Consider the following 16,360-nt stretch of genomic DNA (forward strand, 5'->3'; position numbering starts at 1 on the left):
AAAATACATTCTACTGCTGTCAAAAAAGAGAAATAAATGTTTATTGGACAAATAAACATTACTTTTCACTTAAATTCAATGTTCAAGTTGCCACCCATCTGCCTCTTGGCAGTTTGAACATTGAATTTAAGCAAAAATCAATGTTTATTTGTGCAATAAACTATTATATCTGTTTTCTAACAGCAGTAAAATGTATTTTAAATTAAATAAATTACAGACATTCTTCTTTTGTGTCAATTAATTTAATTAAATTTATTTTTTGGACACCCTGTATAAATAGTTATCTTAATGTTTATATTACTGAATAGAGAATTGAATTACCTTTCAAATAAACTAGCACACGACCCCTATTCTCATTTAAAAAAATAGTCGATTACGTCATCACGCCCAGATGGATGACGTCACTAGTATGTTATATATGTCAAAAAATCATATTTTAAAAATCGAATAACTTTTGTATTTTACATTTTTTTCTAATTCTGTAAATAAAGCAGTTTACAGGGGGGTCAAAATATAGTGAATAACCCTGTACACCAGGGAAATAAGGCAAAAATATACCATGTTCGGGACACTTAAACAGCCAGGTTGCAAATGAGTTTTTTGGGTACTATATACCTAATACATTCATCATTCTCTTTGCCTTATCCCTATGCGGGGTCGGCTTCCCTAATTGCATTTCTCCACACAATTCTATCTTGGGCCATATCAATGTTAATCCCCTTTACCAACATGTCCTGCCTTATCGTCTCCCCCCAGGTCTTCTTTGGTCTTCCTCTCCTACTCCTTCCAGGAATCTGCACTTCAGCTATTCTTCGTATTGGGTGGTTAACGTCTCGACGTTGAACATGACCAAACCATCTTAACCTATGCTCTCTCATTTTGGCATCAATTGGTGCCACACCTAGACTTCCCCTAATATACTCATTTCTAATTTTATCCTTCTTTGTCACTCCACTCATCCATCTAAGCATTCTCATTTCCGCCACATGCATTCGCTGTTCCTCTTTCTTTTTCACTGCCCAACATTCAGTTCCGTACATCATAGCTGGTCTTATGGCTGTTTTATAGAATTTTCCCTTCAGCTTCATTGGAATTTTTCTGTCACACAACACACCACTCGCTTCTTTCCACTTCATCCATCCAGCCCTAATTCTACTGCATGCATCTCCATCTATTTCTCCATTACTCTGTAATACCGATCCTAGGTACTTAAAACTATTGCTTTTTACAATCATTTCACCATCCAAAGATACCATTTTATTTGTAGTAGCTCCATCTTTAAATGAACATTCCAAATACTCTGTTTTTGTCCTACTAAGTTTTAAACCTTTTTCCTCCAGAGCTTGTCTCCACTGTTCCAGTTTTTGTTCTAAGTCTCTTTCACTATTTCCTACTAACACGACATCATCAGCATACATTAAGCACCATGGAATGTTACCCTGTATTTTCGCTGTTATCTGGTCCAAAACTAATGAGAATAAATACGGACTAAGCACAGAACCTTGATGCAATCCTACTTTCACATGAAATTTATCAGTCTCTCCCACACCTGTCCTAACACTAGTCGTTACTCCCTCATACATATCCCTCACAATCTTTACATATTCACCAGGGACTCCTTTCTTATTGAGTGCCCACCACAGAATCTCTCGAGGAACTCTATCATATGCTTTCTCAAGATCAATGAATACCATATGAGCGTTTGTTTCTTTACTCCTGTATTTTTCCATCAACTGCCTTATAATGAAAATTGCATCTGTTGTTGATCTACCCTGCATAAAGCCAAATTGATTCTCGGATATTTCGGTTTTTTCACGTATCCGTCTATCAATTACTCTTTCCCATATTTTCATGGTGTGGCTAAGCAGTTTTATAGCCCTGTAGTTTGTACATTGTTGTATATCTCCCTTGTTTTTGTAAACAGGTACCAGTATACTGCTTCTCCATTCGTCTGGCATTTGTCCAACTTCCATAATTCTATTAAATAGACCTGCTAGCCACCTTGTTCCTGTCTCTCCCAATGCTCTCCATACTTCCCCAGGAATATCATCTGGTCCTACCGCTTTTCCTTTCTTTATTTTTTGAAGCGCTTGAGCCACTTCCTCGTTGGTTATTTTGGTGACCATTGCTGCTACTGTCTCCGTTGACTCTACAGGCTGTCTGTCAAATTCTTCATTTAATAAGCTGTCAAAGTACTTTCTCCATCTCTTTTTGACATCCCTTTCGTGAACTAGTATTTTATTATTTTCATCTCGGATACATCTAATCTGATTAAAATCTTTTGCTTTCTTTGCTCTCTGTTTGGCTATTTTATATATCTTCGTTTCGCCTTCCCTGGTATCAAGTTGATCGTATAGGTTTGAATACGCTTCTGCTTTAGCTTTTGCTACTGCTACTTTCGCTTTCTTTTTGGCGACCATATAGTTTTGAAGATCTATGTCCGATCTGGTTTCTTGCCACTTTTTATATAATTTTCTCTTCTCTTTTATGTTTCCTTGTACTTCATTTGACCACCACCAAGTCTCTTTATCTTCAAACTTCTTTCCTGACGTTTTCCCAAGTATTTCAATAGCCGTCTCTCTAATAATATTGGCCATTTTTCTCCAAATTGTGTTAGGGCTTCCTTTCATGTTCCAACATATTTTTTCTACTATTCTTTCCCTGAATAGACCTTCCTTCTCATCTTTTAGCATCCACCACTTGATTTTTTGTGGTCCTCTCCGATATTTTTGTTTAGTTTCGCTTTTTACTTCGATGTCCAGAACAAGCAGCTTATGTTGTTGGCTTACTGTCTCACTAACTATTACCTTGCAGTCCTTGCATTCACGTATGTCTTCTTTCCTTATCATGAAGTAGTCTATTTGGGATTGATGTTGTCCACTTTTGTAGGTAATAAGTTGAGTTTCTCTCTTTTTAAAGAATGTGTTAACAATCGCCATATCCAATGCTGTTGCTAATTCTAGCATGTCATCTCCAGCTTCATTTCTAGTTCCAAAGCCTAATCCCCCATGTATTGTTTCATATCCTGTCTTGGCTTGGCCCACATGTGCATTGAAATCACCTCCTATTATAACTTTCTCCTCCGCTGGAATATCACTCAGTATGTCTCCCAATTGATCATAGAAAGCTCTTCTTTCATTCTCACCCAGACCTGTTTGAGGAGCATACACACACACAACATTCAATACCTCTTTATCAATTACAAATTTCACTGACATCATTCTATCACTCGTTCTTACAACATCTACTACGTTATCTTTCATTTCACTATCAGCAATTATACCAACTCCATTTCTAGTGTTACTACTCCCTACATACCACAATTTATATCCATCACCTAGTTCTTTCGCCCTTTGTCCTTTCCACCTAGTTTCTTGAATACAAGCAATTTGAACTCTTCTTCGTTTGAGCGCATCCACTAACTCCAGACTCTTACCTGTAAGACTACCAAGATTCCAAGACCCTATCCTGATTTTTCTAACCTGCAATGGTGTTCCCCCTGAGATAGTCCTCACCCGGAGATCCGAACGGAGGCTCATTTTACTTCCGGAACATTTTACCTCAGGAGATGCCATCATTTCAGTATAAGTTTTTATTGCGTTTGGAGAAGGTCTTTTCATTATTATGGCCTGAAAAGATTTTTGGATATTTGATGCCTGAATGCCTTTTCTATCAGCACCATACCCTGCCCTGTCCTGCACGATATACCTAATACATTATAAATACAAAAATGCCCGTCACAGTTTGGACGCGAAATTTAGTTATTAACAAATAAGGGTCAAAAATGGAAGTTTTTTCGTTTAAATCGCTACAGGTAAAAATTGTGTAAAATATCTTATTTATAATATTTTTCTTTTAGTAGATGAGCCAAGGTTTAAAATAGCGCTTTTTGAATTTTGGTCCGATTATTTGTTGCTTCGAATATTGCAAAATAAAACTAAAATTTCGAAAATAAAAAATTTGCTATAACTTTTGCGAAAATAAATTTAAGACTTTCATATTGCATGAAAAGTTGAGTCAAACAGTCCACACAATGCACAAAAAATTTTAAGACGATTCGTCAATTAGTTTAAATTTTATTCAATTTGTTTATCGCAAAGAGCTTTTTTTCGCAATATTATTGTTCAGAAAATAATAATGATATAGCAATTCTGTGAAAACAATATGAAAGAAGAATAGTCATAATTTTCAAAGCATTTAAAAATAATTGAAAAGTCATTTTTGTCACTCAGAAAATATTTTACTAAAATAGAGTCATTTTTGGCGTATAAACAATTTGAATAACTTTGTTAATATTGACTGTAGGCTAAAACTACAATGGGATTTGAAAAACTGGTATTTTTATACGAATTTTCAAAGAAAAACTTTTTACCTAGGTTAATTACGATCAAAGTTAGCCACTTTTTTTATTTAATTGACGGCTACTTTGTTTATAACAATTAAGCAACCTAACTTGAGCTATTTTGAAGTTGAAGATATATAGTTTATGTGTAAAAGTTTGAGTAAACTTTGAACCTCAACAGAGTGGTTAATAAAGTTTTAAAAATGGCGTCCGAATGGAATTAATTCGTGGTCGGTGGAGGGGAATTAATAAAATCCGTGCACTCAATAAATGAAACTGATTCTGCAAAAATATGCTGCGGTTAATATCGCCGGAGCTTGTTGATGGATTTTGATCATAATTTTTTTAATTTGTATGTACTCGTAGTCTTATAGAGTACGTTATGTACACACATCCCCACCTAACATTACAAAATGTTAGGGGGAACTCCCCTTGTCACTCAGTGATATGAAAAATAGATTACGACCGATTCTAAGACCTACCGAATATACATATATAATTTCATAAAAATCGGTCAAGCGGTCTCGGAGGAGTATGGAAACTAACACTGTGACTGGAGAATTTTATAGATTTAAATATGTAGATGGCTATTAACAAATAGGGGTTAGTGATAAAAGAGTGAAAATTACGGGTTGTTTGTATTATTTAATTCTACATCATATAAAATTAAGGTAGATAATTTTGTCCAAAAAAATAAAAAAAAATGTCAGGGGGGCAGCCCCCCTTATAACTTATGGGTATAAAAAAATAGATTAAAACCTCTTCTCCGTCCTATAGGATATACGTGTAAAATTTCATAAACATCGGCCAAGCCGTTTCGGAGTAGTATGGTAACTAACTCTGTTGCAGGAGAATTTGATGTATATAGAAGTAACTGCGAATTAAATAATAACATGTCTAACTTTGAGCCTAATTAACCTAGGCAAAAAGTTTTTTTCTGAAAATTCGTGTAAAAATATCAGCTTTTGAAATTCTAAAGTAGATTTACTCTATAGTTAATATTAACAAAGCTGTTCAAATTGTTTATAAGCCAAAAATGACTCTATTTTACTAAACTTTTTTCGGAATGATAAAAACGACTTTTTAATGATTTTTTTCAGCACTTTGAAAATATAACTATTCTTCTTGCATGTGGTTTCCACAGAATTGCTATGTCATTATTGTTTTCTGAACAATAACATGGCGAAAAAAAAGCTCTTTGCGATAAACAAATTGAATAAAATTTAAGCTAATTGACGACTCGTCTTAAAATTTTTTGTGTATTATATGGAATATTTGACTCAACTTTTCGTGCAATATGAAAGTCTTAAGGTGATACAGTAGCGATCAACAGCTAGCAAAACGCGTTCCAAGAGTGCGGCTGTAATTTTGAATATTTTTTCGAGATATTTGGCACACGTATTCGTAATATAACAAAGAACCAATACAGAGACCAATTTGAAAAATATATTAATATGTGGAAATTACTCTGTAATTAAATACAATATTAAAAAAACGGGCCTGTACCGCAATTAAGAAGAACAAAAAAATACATTTTCTTCAAATAAACTTTTTTATCCGATGCCTAGATTTTGTGTCATTTTGGAACTACTAATGAAATAAAAAATTTTAGTAGTTCCACAATGACACAAAATCTAGGTACCGGATAAAAAAGTTTATTTGAAGAAAGTGTATTTTTTTGTTCTTCTTAATGGCGGTACAGGCTCGTTTTTTTTTAATATTGTATTTAATTACAGAGTAATTTCCACATATTAATATATTTTTCAAATTGGGCTCTGTACCGCCATTCTTTATTATATTACGAATACGTGTGCCAAATATCTCGAAAAAATATTCAAAATTACAGCCGCAATCTTGGAACTCGTTTACCTGTTGATCGCTACTGTTTCCTCTTAAGGCCATTTTCGCAAAAGTTATAGCACATTTTTTATTTTTGAAATTTTGGTCTTATATTGCAATTTCCGAAGCAAAAAATGATCGGATCAAAAAAGTGCCATTTTAAACCTTGGCTGATCTACTAAAATACGAATAGTCTAAATAATTTATATAATTACCCTATTTTTACCTGTAGCGATTTAAACGAAAAAACTGCCATTTTTGAGCCTTATTTGTTAATAACTAAATTTCTCGTCAAAACTGTGACGGGCATTTTTGTATTTATAATGTATGAGGTATATAGTACCCAAAAAAACCCATTTGCAACCTGGCTGCTCAAGTGTCCCGACAAAAACCTTATTTCTCTGGACTAATGATGGTATCATCTGCATAGATGAATGGACCTAGTATTCCACCCTGGGGTATTCCTAAATTACTATAGTAGATTTCCGATGAAATATTATTAATAGACACAAAAAGTGGTCTATTCGTTGTATACGAATATATCCATGAGTTGACCGGTTCGCTTTTCTTTTAGACATACTGGATCAAGACAGTCGAAGGCCCTCGAGAGATCAAAGAATATTCCAAAAGTGTACAAATTTTGATCGATTTTTTCATGAATAACTTGAATTAAATCTACTGTAGCTGTTTCACATGAACGTCCTTGTCGAAATCCGTGTTGTTTATTACTAAGTATATTTGTTTTACTTAAAAGTGACGTAATTATATTATACATTACTTTTTCATAAGTTTTTGCGATAACGCTTAAAATAGATATCCTTTTGTAATTTGATAATAAGTTTCTTGAACCTTTCTTATAAACCGGAACTACTTTAGAAGTTTTTAAAATATCGGGGAATTTTCCGGTACTCACTGAATAATTAATTAATTCGGTTATAAAAGGAGCTAATTGTGATGAACATTCCTTTAGGAGTGAAACTGGCATGTCATCAAATCCTGTTGACTTTTTGTTGTTAATAAAAATAAAGTGATTCATTAGGTGTACGTCTTGTTAATGTATACATTGTCCCATTGACCATTTTTTAGATTTGACTCAATTATATACTCAGCAAAAACATTAGATATTTCTTTAGGACACTCTATAATTCAATACAATAATACAATAATTGCCTATTATTGTATTCCAGTTTTTTTGGAAGGTCAAGTCTCTTGGTTCTATTTAGTTTTGTGTTTACTAGTTGCCACATTGTTTTCGTTTTATTACTGGAGTTATTGATTAAATCTGAGAAATGCTTCTGTTTTTCAAGTTTAATTTTGTGGTTAATCACTTGTTTTTTTTTAAGTGAAATTTAATAAAAAATTTTCCTCTTGGTAAAAGGTATATTAGTTTAAAAAGCCCTAAACGGCTACAAACATAGATATAAACAAAACCCCTTTGTAGCCCTTTAGGGCTTTTTAAACTAATATACCTTTTACCAAGAGGAAAATTTTTTATTAAATTTCACTTGTAATTAATGGTATACAGCCAACACCAGGAAGTTCTTCCTTGTGGGTTGTTTTTTTTGTCTATAATTTTCGTTGCTGATAATATTAAAGTTTTTTCTAATCCAGTTATCATGTTTAAGTTCCGATGTTTCATTTTCTAAATCAAATAAAAGTTCAAAATATGAGGTAGCTGAACCTCTGAACGGTTCAACTCAAGTGAGGGTCAAATGGTGCCCGGGGCTTAATAATGTAATATTTACAACATCCATGTTACTTATAACAATTCTAGTTAATGTTTCCATGACTATAATTTTAAAGGGTTTTAACCCAAATTTTTTCAATTTTGGTGGCTTAGTATATGAGCATCCTGTTCAGCACTGATGATGATCTGTAATCAGATCTAAAACGTTTTGCATATGTGATATAGCCCTTTATGGGAATTTTAATAAATTATATATCTTTTATAAAGGATTTTACTTAAATTTTTTGTGATATATGGTATACAGTCAGCTACATGAAAACCTTTTTCCTTGGGGATTTTTAAAATTTCAAGTATTCGAAGACAGTTACTTTTAGAGAACTTCTCACTTTACCCTCGTATAATAATATTTCCATTACACATTACACCATTTTAATATTTTATTTCTATCTTTTACAGTTCAATCAAAACTTCAACGATAGCTTGGTTGGAACCGGAGCATTACGAAAAAATTAAACAAAACTGCGGAGATAAAGTCCCAGAAAGGCTCTACTTCAACAAAGGTCTCTAAATCCTTCCCCTCATTGGCGTATCGTTCAGGACATATTTTCATTTCCTCCGTAGTCCCCAATACAGCAAAGAATAAGTAAATAGAGCAAAGAATAAGTAATAATTTTCAAGAAATAGTACAGGTATTCGATGAATGCAATAGTTTTTCCCCTAAAAATAGTAAATTTATCAGATACGCCATTGTAGTCGTTTTAGGTTCAACAGAAAGGTTTGTTCTTGGATATAAATGATTTGACAGGTTTTTCAGAGTAAATTTGGGTGGTTTTTGTCGCCTGTAGTGACAAAATTATACAGCATTATTTCTGATTCTAAACGCAGATTTAAAATTACTGTACGTCGTAGTAGAGATGTCTATACAGTTACTTTGTTCCCGTATAGTAACTTGGACTTATCGGATCGAAAAATTCGAATCTCCGGATGAATGTATCTAGCTCACAAAATCATCGTATCTCGAGGTTCAAAAATATATATCAACTCGTTTAACTTAATAATTTTATGCTCAAATAGTGCAGAATACTGCATGGGAACTACAGTGCGTCCATAAAGTAACGCATAAATTCATTATTTCGTAAACCAGCGACTTTAAAGAAAAATCCCGAAACAGGTCGATTTTTAATTTTAATTTCCGATTTTTTGGCATATATATCATACTAGTGACGTCATCCATCTGGGCGTGATAACGTAACCGATGATTTTTTAAAATGAGAATAGGGGCATGCGATAGCTCATTTGAAAGGGTATTCAATTCTCTATTCCCTAAAATAAACATTAACATAATTATTTATACAAGGTGTTCAAAAAAACATTTTTTTATTTAAAATAATTGAGGCAAAAAGAAGAATGCATGTAATTTTTCTAATTCAAAATACGTTTTAATGTTGTCAGAAAAAAGGAAAAAATATTTATTTGACAAATAAATATTGTTTTTCGCTTAAATTCAATGTTAAAGCTGCCACCCACCTGCCTCATGCCAGTTTGAACATTTCGTTTAAGCGAAAATCAATGTTTATTTGTCAAATAAAATTTTTTCTGTTTTCTGACAGTAGTAAAACGCATTTTGAATTAAATAAATTACATACATTCTTCTTTTTGTCTCAATTATTTTAATTAAAAAAAAAGGTTTTTTTGAACACCCTGTATAAATAATTATGTTAATATTTACATTAGTGAATAGAGAAATGAATACCCTTTCAAATGAGGTATCACAAGACCCCTATTCTCATTTAAAAAAATCATCGATTACGTCATCACGCCCAAAGGGATGACGTCACTAGTATGATATATATGCTAAAAAATTGGAAACTAAAAATAAAAATCGACCTGTTTCGTGATTTTTCCTTAAAGTCGCCGGCTTACGAAATAATGAATTAATGCGTTACTTTATGGACGCACTATATATAGTAATATTTTTTTTGTAAACTATTTCACTATAGTCTAGACGCCAAATAGAGGTCACCGTGTCCTTGTTAATTCTGATGGACAAACTCAACGGTTTCTTATGGATTTTTGGCTGCTGATTACGAATTTCGCGGGTGGATTTCGATCCGAGTGGTCAAAAAATTGTTATAAACAATTTAATTGTTTATAAGGCTCTGGCTCATGGACGTATCTCTGGCTCATAACTAAAAGAGATAAAAAAAATGTTTCAAATAAAATTTGTTCGTTAATAAAAACGAAAAAAAAAACGTTTACTAAACCTAAATCCAACAATTAGAACTCAAGATATTGTAAAATTAGTGCACAATACAAATTGCAAATTGCAAAATAAGTATTTTTCGAAGCTTTATCGATCGTAACTCGGCTTCTACGAATGCAAATGAGCCTTAGAAGATCTCATTTTAAAGCTTAATTATTAGGCTTCCAAACAAAATTTGTTAAATTACTTTATCTTCATTTGTTTTAAAGTTTAATTTTCATACCCGTTTAAAGTTATAATTTTCTTAAAAAAATTATACTTTAATTTGTTTATAAGGGTTTCAAGCAAATTTGAGCTATAAACATTTATACTTTAATTAACAATAATGATAGAAGAACTCAAAAGGAACAATTTGAGCTTACGAAATTGTTCGTAAGTTTATTTTTTGCCAAGATATCGATATTTGGCTACGAATTTCGTCACTTACTTGACTGTGAGCCGATCTTGCGCCTCATAGCGCGCCATTAAAATATCGATATCTTGGCCAAAAATACACTTATGAACATTTTCATAAGCTCAAATTATTCCTTTTGAGTTCTTCTATCATTATTGTTAATTAAAGTATAATTGTTTATAGCTCAAATTTGTTTGAAACCCTTACAAACAAATTAATGTACAATTTTTTTAAGAAAATTATAACTTCAAAACATATAAAGATAAAATAATTTAACAAACTTTTGTTTGGAAGCCTATTAATTAAGCTTGAAAATGGTATCTTCTAAGGCTCATTTGCATTCGTTGAAGCGGAGTTACGATCGATAAAGCTAAATAAATTTCGTCACTTACTTGACTGTGAGCCGATCTTGCGCCTCATAACGCGCCATTAAAAGATCGATAACTTGGCCAAAAATACACTTACGAACATTTTCATAAGCTCAAATTGTTCCTTTTGAGTTATTCTATGCTAAGGATGCAGAAAGAAAAAGAACTTGCGCTTACTATTAAAAAGCGCAAACTGTAATACTTGGGACATATAATAGGTTTGTTCGTAGAACGATCAGTAACCGTTGCCAACCGTCAGACGCAAGCGCGTTCGTAGTCTACGAACTCGAACTGTTAACTGCGCAGCGCTAACTGTTAACTGCGCATGCGTTTGATGGTTGGCAACGGTTGCTGATCGATTGGATCGTACTACGAACAAACCTAATGAGGGGACAAAAGTACCAGCTACTACAATTAATTATTCAGGGAAAAATAATAGGTAAAAGATCCATTGGCAGAAGAAAACATTCATGGTTGAAGAATTTAAGAGATTGGTACAAGTGCAGCAACTGCCAATTATTTAGATCTAAGGTATCAAAAATACGCATAGCCTTGATGATAGCCAAACTTCGGAACGAGGACGGCACCTTAAGAAGAAGAAGAAGTTATTCTATCATTATTGTTAATTAAAGTATAATTGTTTATAGCTCAAATTTGTTTGAAACTTTTATAAACAAATTAATGTACATTTTTTTAAGAAAATTATAATTTCAAACGGGAATAACTTTAAAACAAATAAAGATAAAGTAATTTAACAAACTTTGTTTGGAAGCCTATTAATTAAGCTTTAAAATGAGATCTTCTAAGGCTCATTTTCATTCGTAGGCTCATTAAGTTTAGTAAACTTTTTTTTCTTCGTTTTTTATTAAGGAACAAATTTTATTTAAAACATTTTTTCTATCTTTTTTGTTTATGAGCCAGAGCCTTATAAACAATTAAATTGTTTATAACAATTCTTTAACCACTCGGATCGAAATCCACCCTCAAAATTCGTAATCAGCGGCCAAAAATCCATAAGAAACCGTTGAGTTTGTCCATCAGAATTGAAAAGGACACGGTGACCCCTCTGGCGCCTAGACTCCTAAGCTATAGAAATGTATATAGGTACAGTATTTTTCTAGGGCAATGATTCAGTTCTTTTCATTAGACTCATTCAATGAGCATATCCGACTCACAAGCATATCATAAACTGATCAAGGTGAAACAACACGATGAATCCACAGCATGAACAGCACGAAAATACCTCAAGAAAATAGCTTCAGAACAAAATAAAGTATATTTTATTGAGTCATTGCAGGGATAAAAAAAACTTGATTAACACGTTCGATGTCCATCTTGAACAAACACCACATGACTGGTACCACGTACTTAAATGGTAACGAAATACCACCGTCGACACCCATGCGTCGTCGACACCCTTGATGAAACCCTCGTGCCGACACTCTGTCGGCGTAGGCAATGAACTAGTCATAGAGGTATGTATTAACATAGAGTGAGCCTACCTTCCGCGCTTCCTGACGACAAGATCTCATGGACTGGTTTGCGGCATCTCTTTTTAACACATTGGATCGAGAAACTAAGATGACATTAAGTGTGAGGATAGGTACGGAAGGGGAGGACAACTGTCGCAGCTTTACTACGCTTGAGAGTGAAACAGCACTAATCCAAATAAAAAAAATGGTGTCGTCACTTCGTTTTGAATGACACTCTCTATGCTAATATATAACTTTATGAATGAAACCCTCGTGCCGACACTCTGTCAGCGTAGGCCATGAACTAGTTAAGAAAAATTATTTATTGATATATCTACCAGTGTCTGTCAAATTGTCAACTGCCAAACTGAAAAAGTATCAATGGAAAATAAGAACAAAACTTTCTGTATTTGTAGTGAGAATAGTATATAAAAAACTGGTATGACTTTCACCTGAAAGTATACGTAATCGATAACTGAGTCAGTTATCTTATTTATTGAAATTTTTGTTTACAAAAGTCAGACGAAACTAGGTAAATCATGTTTTTATTTTTGGCAGTATGGTTAAAAAAAAATGAAGAATAAGCTGTCATATTGTGGGAGGGAAATGGCTAAACCATGATACTATAAATAAAGAGATAGTATTTTCCCGTAGCGCAAATACGTCTGAGTTCGCGCATTGATGACGTAACTGGAGACCGGAAGTTGAATTTGAATTCTTGTTAAAGTTAAATGGGATTTGTATGCATTATATGATGAAATTATTCAATTAGCAAAATAACATTAAACTTCAATGTATTGGAAAAACATTTAGTGTCGAGATTCCAGTCAAAATAACTCAAAAATAAAATATAAAATACAACCGCGAACAATTCAAAGTAATCGGACATTACGAATGATTACGAACCATTACGAACTTGTCGGTCTCCAGTTACGTCACGACTTCCGGATGTGCAATACTTAGACAAGGAAAGAGAGAGGACGAGTAATCCTTGACCAAAAGTGAAGCCAAACTGACACCAGAGATTTTGATCATCGACGTATCTTTGGGGTATTGTTATGCATTGAGTATTTAGAATAAAAACATGAAATGTATTTAAAATGAAGAATTTGTGTACGGTAAATGTTTTATTAAGTTGCTCATATTACGTACATATGTTTCAATACATATATATGTTTTTATTACGAATTTTAGATGATGATTTACTTTATTTTTTATGAAATTTTAACCTTCAACGAACACCCACCACTGGCAACCCATTGTTATTTTTGACGTGACCGCCATGTTTCTGGTGACAAACAAACCAAAAACTGGCTTCACTTTTGGAACGTGTGTCTTAAATGAGTGTTACCCGTCCTCTCTTTTTTCCTTGTCTAAGGTGCAATATATTATCTTGTTATTTATAGTATTATGGGCTAAACCATAGCCGTCTTTTTTGAACAGGCCGTCGCGTAGTAGCTGTGGCAACATTGTCGAGCTGTCAAATAGAGGGCCTAATTTTAAATTACGGTGATGTGTTATACGGGGCTATGTTTAAATGAAAACTTCCAATAACTAGAAACTAAAGAAGAAATGTCATTTGATAGAAACAGTTAGAAGCCTCCTAATTTTGTCTGATTTTTGCAACAAAAATTGTAGTACAGTCTGTATTATGTATGTAACGTATATTGCTTTTGCAATACTTAATTTGTACAAGGTTTGTGGCTTCCCCAAATGTCTTAATTTGGATGGAAAATGTTTTTTATACTCATAATTTATTATTAGACGTAAATTGACGTTCTATGTTTAACATATATGTATGACATCTGTTCTGACCTCATTCAAAAGTAATAATATCCATAGTACAACTTTTTTGGTTTATTTTTAAGAGCTTTTTATATAATTTACATCGCTGCTAAGCCACTGTTTTTAGTGATATTTTATGCAATAATTTTTGTTATATTTGTTTCACAAATATATTTTTGAAAGCACCACCATTTGTTTTATTTGGCTTCTCCTAAATATCTCGTATTCTAACAATAAAAAAAAGAAAGCTATAGAAAAACAATTAAGAAGAATAGAGCTATATGGCTAGAACCATCTAGAACTCAAGCAATAAATGTTAAAAGAATGAGTCCTCTTCAATCTGAGACAAATAAAATGCCTCATTGAAAACCTAGTGACAAATTCTAGATATATCGTAGTTAGAGAACAAACAAACTAATTTATATATAGTCTGCATTAACCCTTAATATCCCGAATTAATTTATTTAGCAAATTTTATTTTTTGTTTATTTTGATGTATTCAGGAGAAGGTTTTAACACAAAATACATACATTTTTTTTCTTAATTATTTTTGATTTTTTAGAAAATTGCGGTTACATATATGTAACGCTAGGAAGATATAGGAGCAAAAATATTTAAAATATTTCCGATTAAAAATTCCAAAATAACAAACAAATTCAAAACTAGATAAATGAAAAATCATAATCAAGTTATTGTAGATGAAAATCTATGTTGCACTTGATGCACACTCCCACATTGCACTTGCAACCCATGGTACGCACATATGAACTACAGCATTCATCTGCAAAACGTCTCCTTTTCTTATCAGGAATATAGGTCAGGAGATGATAAATCTTATATCTACGACTACTTTGAACGAAGATGGCCTGCCTGCATCTTTTGGTTTGGTACCACACTTCGTAAGATACGATGTTACTAGATACCTTCGAAATTCTAGTTGTGGCATAGGATCATAGCATCTATTATGTCCAGCATCAATATAAATAGACCATTATGTCCAGCATCAATGTAAATAGACACCACTACCATTTTTTAGAGCAAATTCCTACTTGGTATGTAGCTACATTCTGGACCATAAGATCAACTTCAACTTTTCTTTCACTAGTTTTTTAGCTTTTGTTGATGATCTGGAAAGTTGAGCCTCGGTAATATCATCATATTTTTCGGAATATCTTTCACTATTTCGTAAAACAAGTTCAACAGGTGCTCTAAGAATTTTCTCGGACAGCCTGTTAAAATCATTATATTCCTCATCACCAGACTCCTCGTCTGTAAGCACATTCAATTCTGGGGGTTCAGTACCTATATGTATGTATATAGCTTCTTCTTTAAGTACCGTGCCCAAATTTTTAGGCGTGAGTAGCTTCCATAACAATTTGCCGATATCGTTCTCGATCTTGTGCGGCATGTAACAATTGATCTGCTGATAAGCCAGTCCATTGACGAAGGTTTCGGAGCCATGAATATTTCTTTCGACCAATTCCTCTTTTTCCGTCGATCTTTCCATTGAGTATTAACTGCAGCATCCTGTATCTGCTACCTCTCATTATATGCCCCAGATATTCAAGTTTTCTCTTTTTTATCATCTTCATTAAGTCACCTTCGCCTTGACCTACTCTGTTTAAGACTTCTCTGTTTGAACGTTTGTATGTATATAGCATCAACGTCTAAAGTTTTAACGGCATCAAGCATCTCCAGCGCTATTTGAAGAGAAACCCCTTTTTTGAAACAAAAAATACGTTACAATTCTAAAAGTTCCGATTTTTGCTCCCATATGTTCCTAGCGTTACATATATGTAACACCAAAAATTAAAGCCATTTTTTACAAAACCAGGATAAAATTTCTAAAAATTTATATTATCAATAAGAAGACATTAATTGATTCTCAATTGAAAACACTTTAAACAAAATATAATAACAAAAGAATAGTAAAAACATACTTACTCAAACTTGAGATCCATTTTTACCATAAATAATAAACACCGTCACATAAAACACTCAACTAAATAAACACGTTATATCAAATCCTCGAACCAACTGCTGAAAACTAGTAAACAAGTGTCCCTTGAAAGTCTTGCATCACCATCTAGTTAAAATTAGAATCACTTCCCGAATTTAAGGCTTAAGATTTTAGCGGTTTCTGCGTTACATATATGTAACGCTAGGAGCTTAAGGGTTAAAGTAACAAACGAAAATTGTCACTTGGATGT

The 16,360-nt window shown here is 33.0% G+C and overlaps 1 protein-coding gene across 2 annotated transcripts in view; it reads left to right on the plus strand.

The window, feature by feature from the left end:
- Nucleotides 1–14,338, plus strand: part of LOC114333447 (sideroflexin-2) — a 32,174-nt gene extending 17,836 nt beyond the window's left edge. The window contains exons 5-6 of one of the 2 annotated variants that reach the window (XR_007698396.1): nt 8,325–13,315; nt 13,744–14,338. Coding sequence is in view for 1 of the 2 variants with exons in the window: in XM_028283321.2 (XP_028139122.1) it covers nt 8,325–8,436 (112 nt within the window). In the remaining variant the exon portion in view is untranslated. Of the gene's footprint in view, nt 1–8,324 lie in introns of both variants that reach the window. The other variant, XM_028283321.2, reaches the window with a different exon arrangement.
- Nucleotides 14,339–16,360: the final 2,022 nt, after the last annotated feature.

This window comes from Diabrotica virgifera, chromosome 5, assembly GCF_917563875.1.
Source record: "Diabrotica virgifera virgifera chromosome 5, PGI_DIABVI_V3a".
In the NCBI taxonomy this organism is placed as follows: Eukaryota; Metazoa; Arthropoda; class Insecta; order Coleoptera; family Chrysomelidae; genus Diabrotica; species Diabrotica virgifera.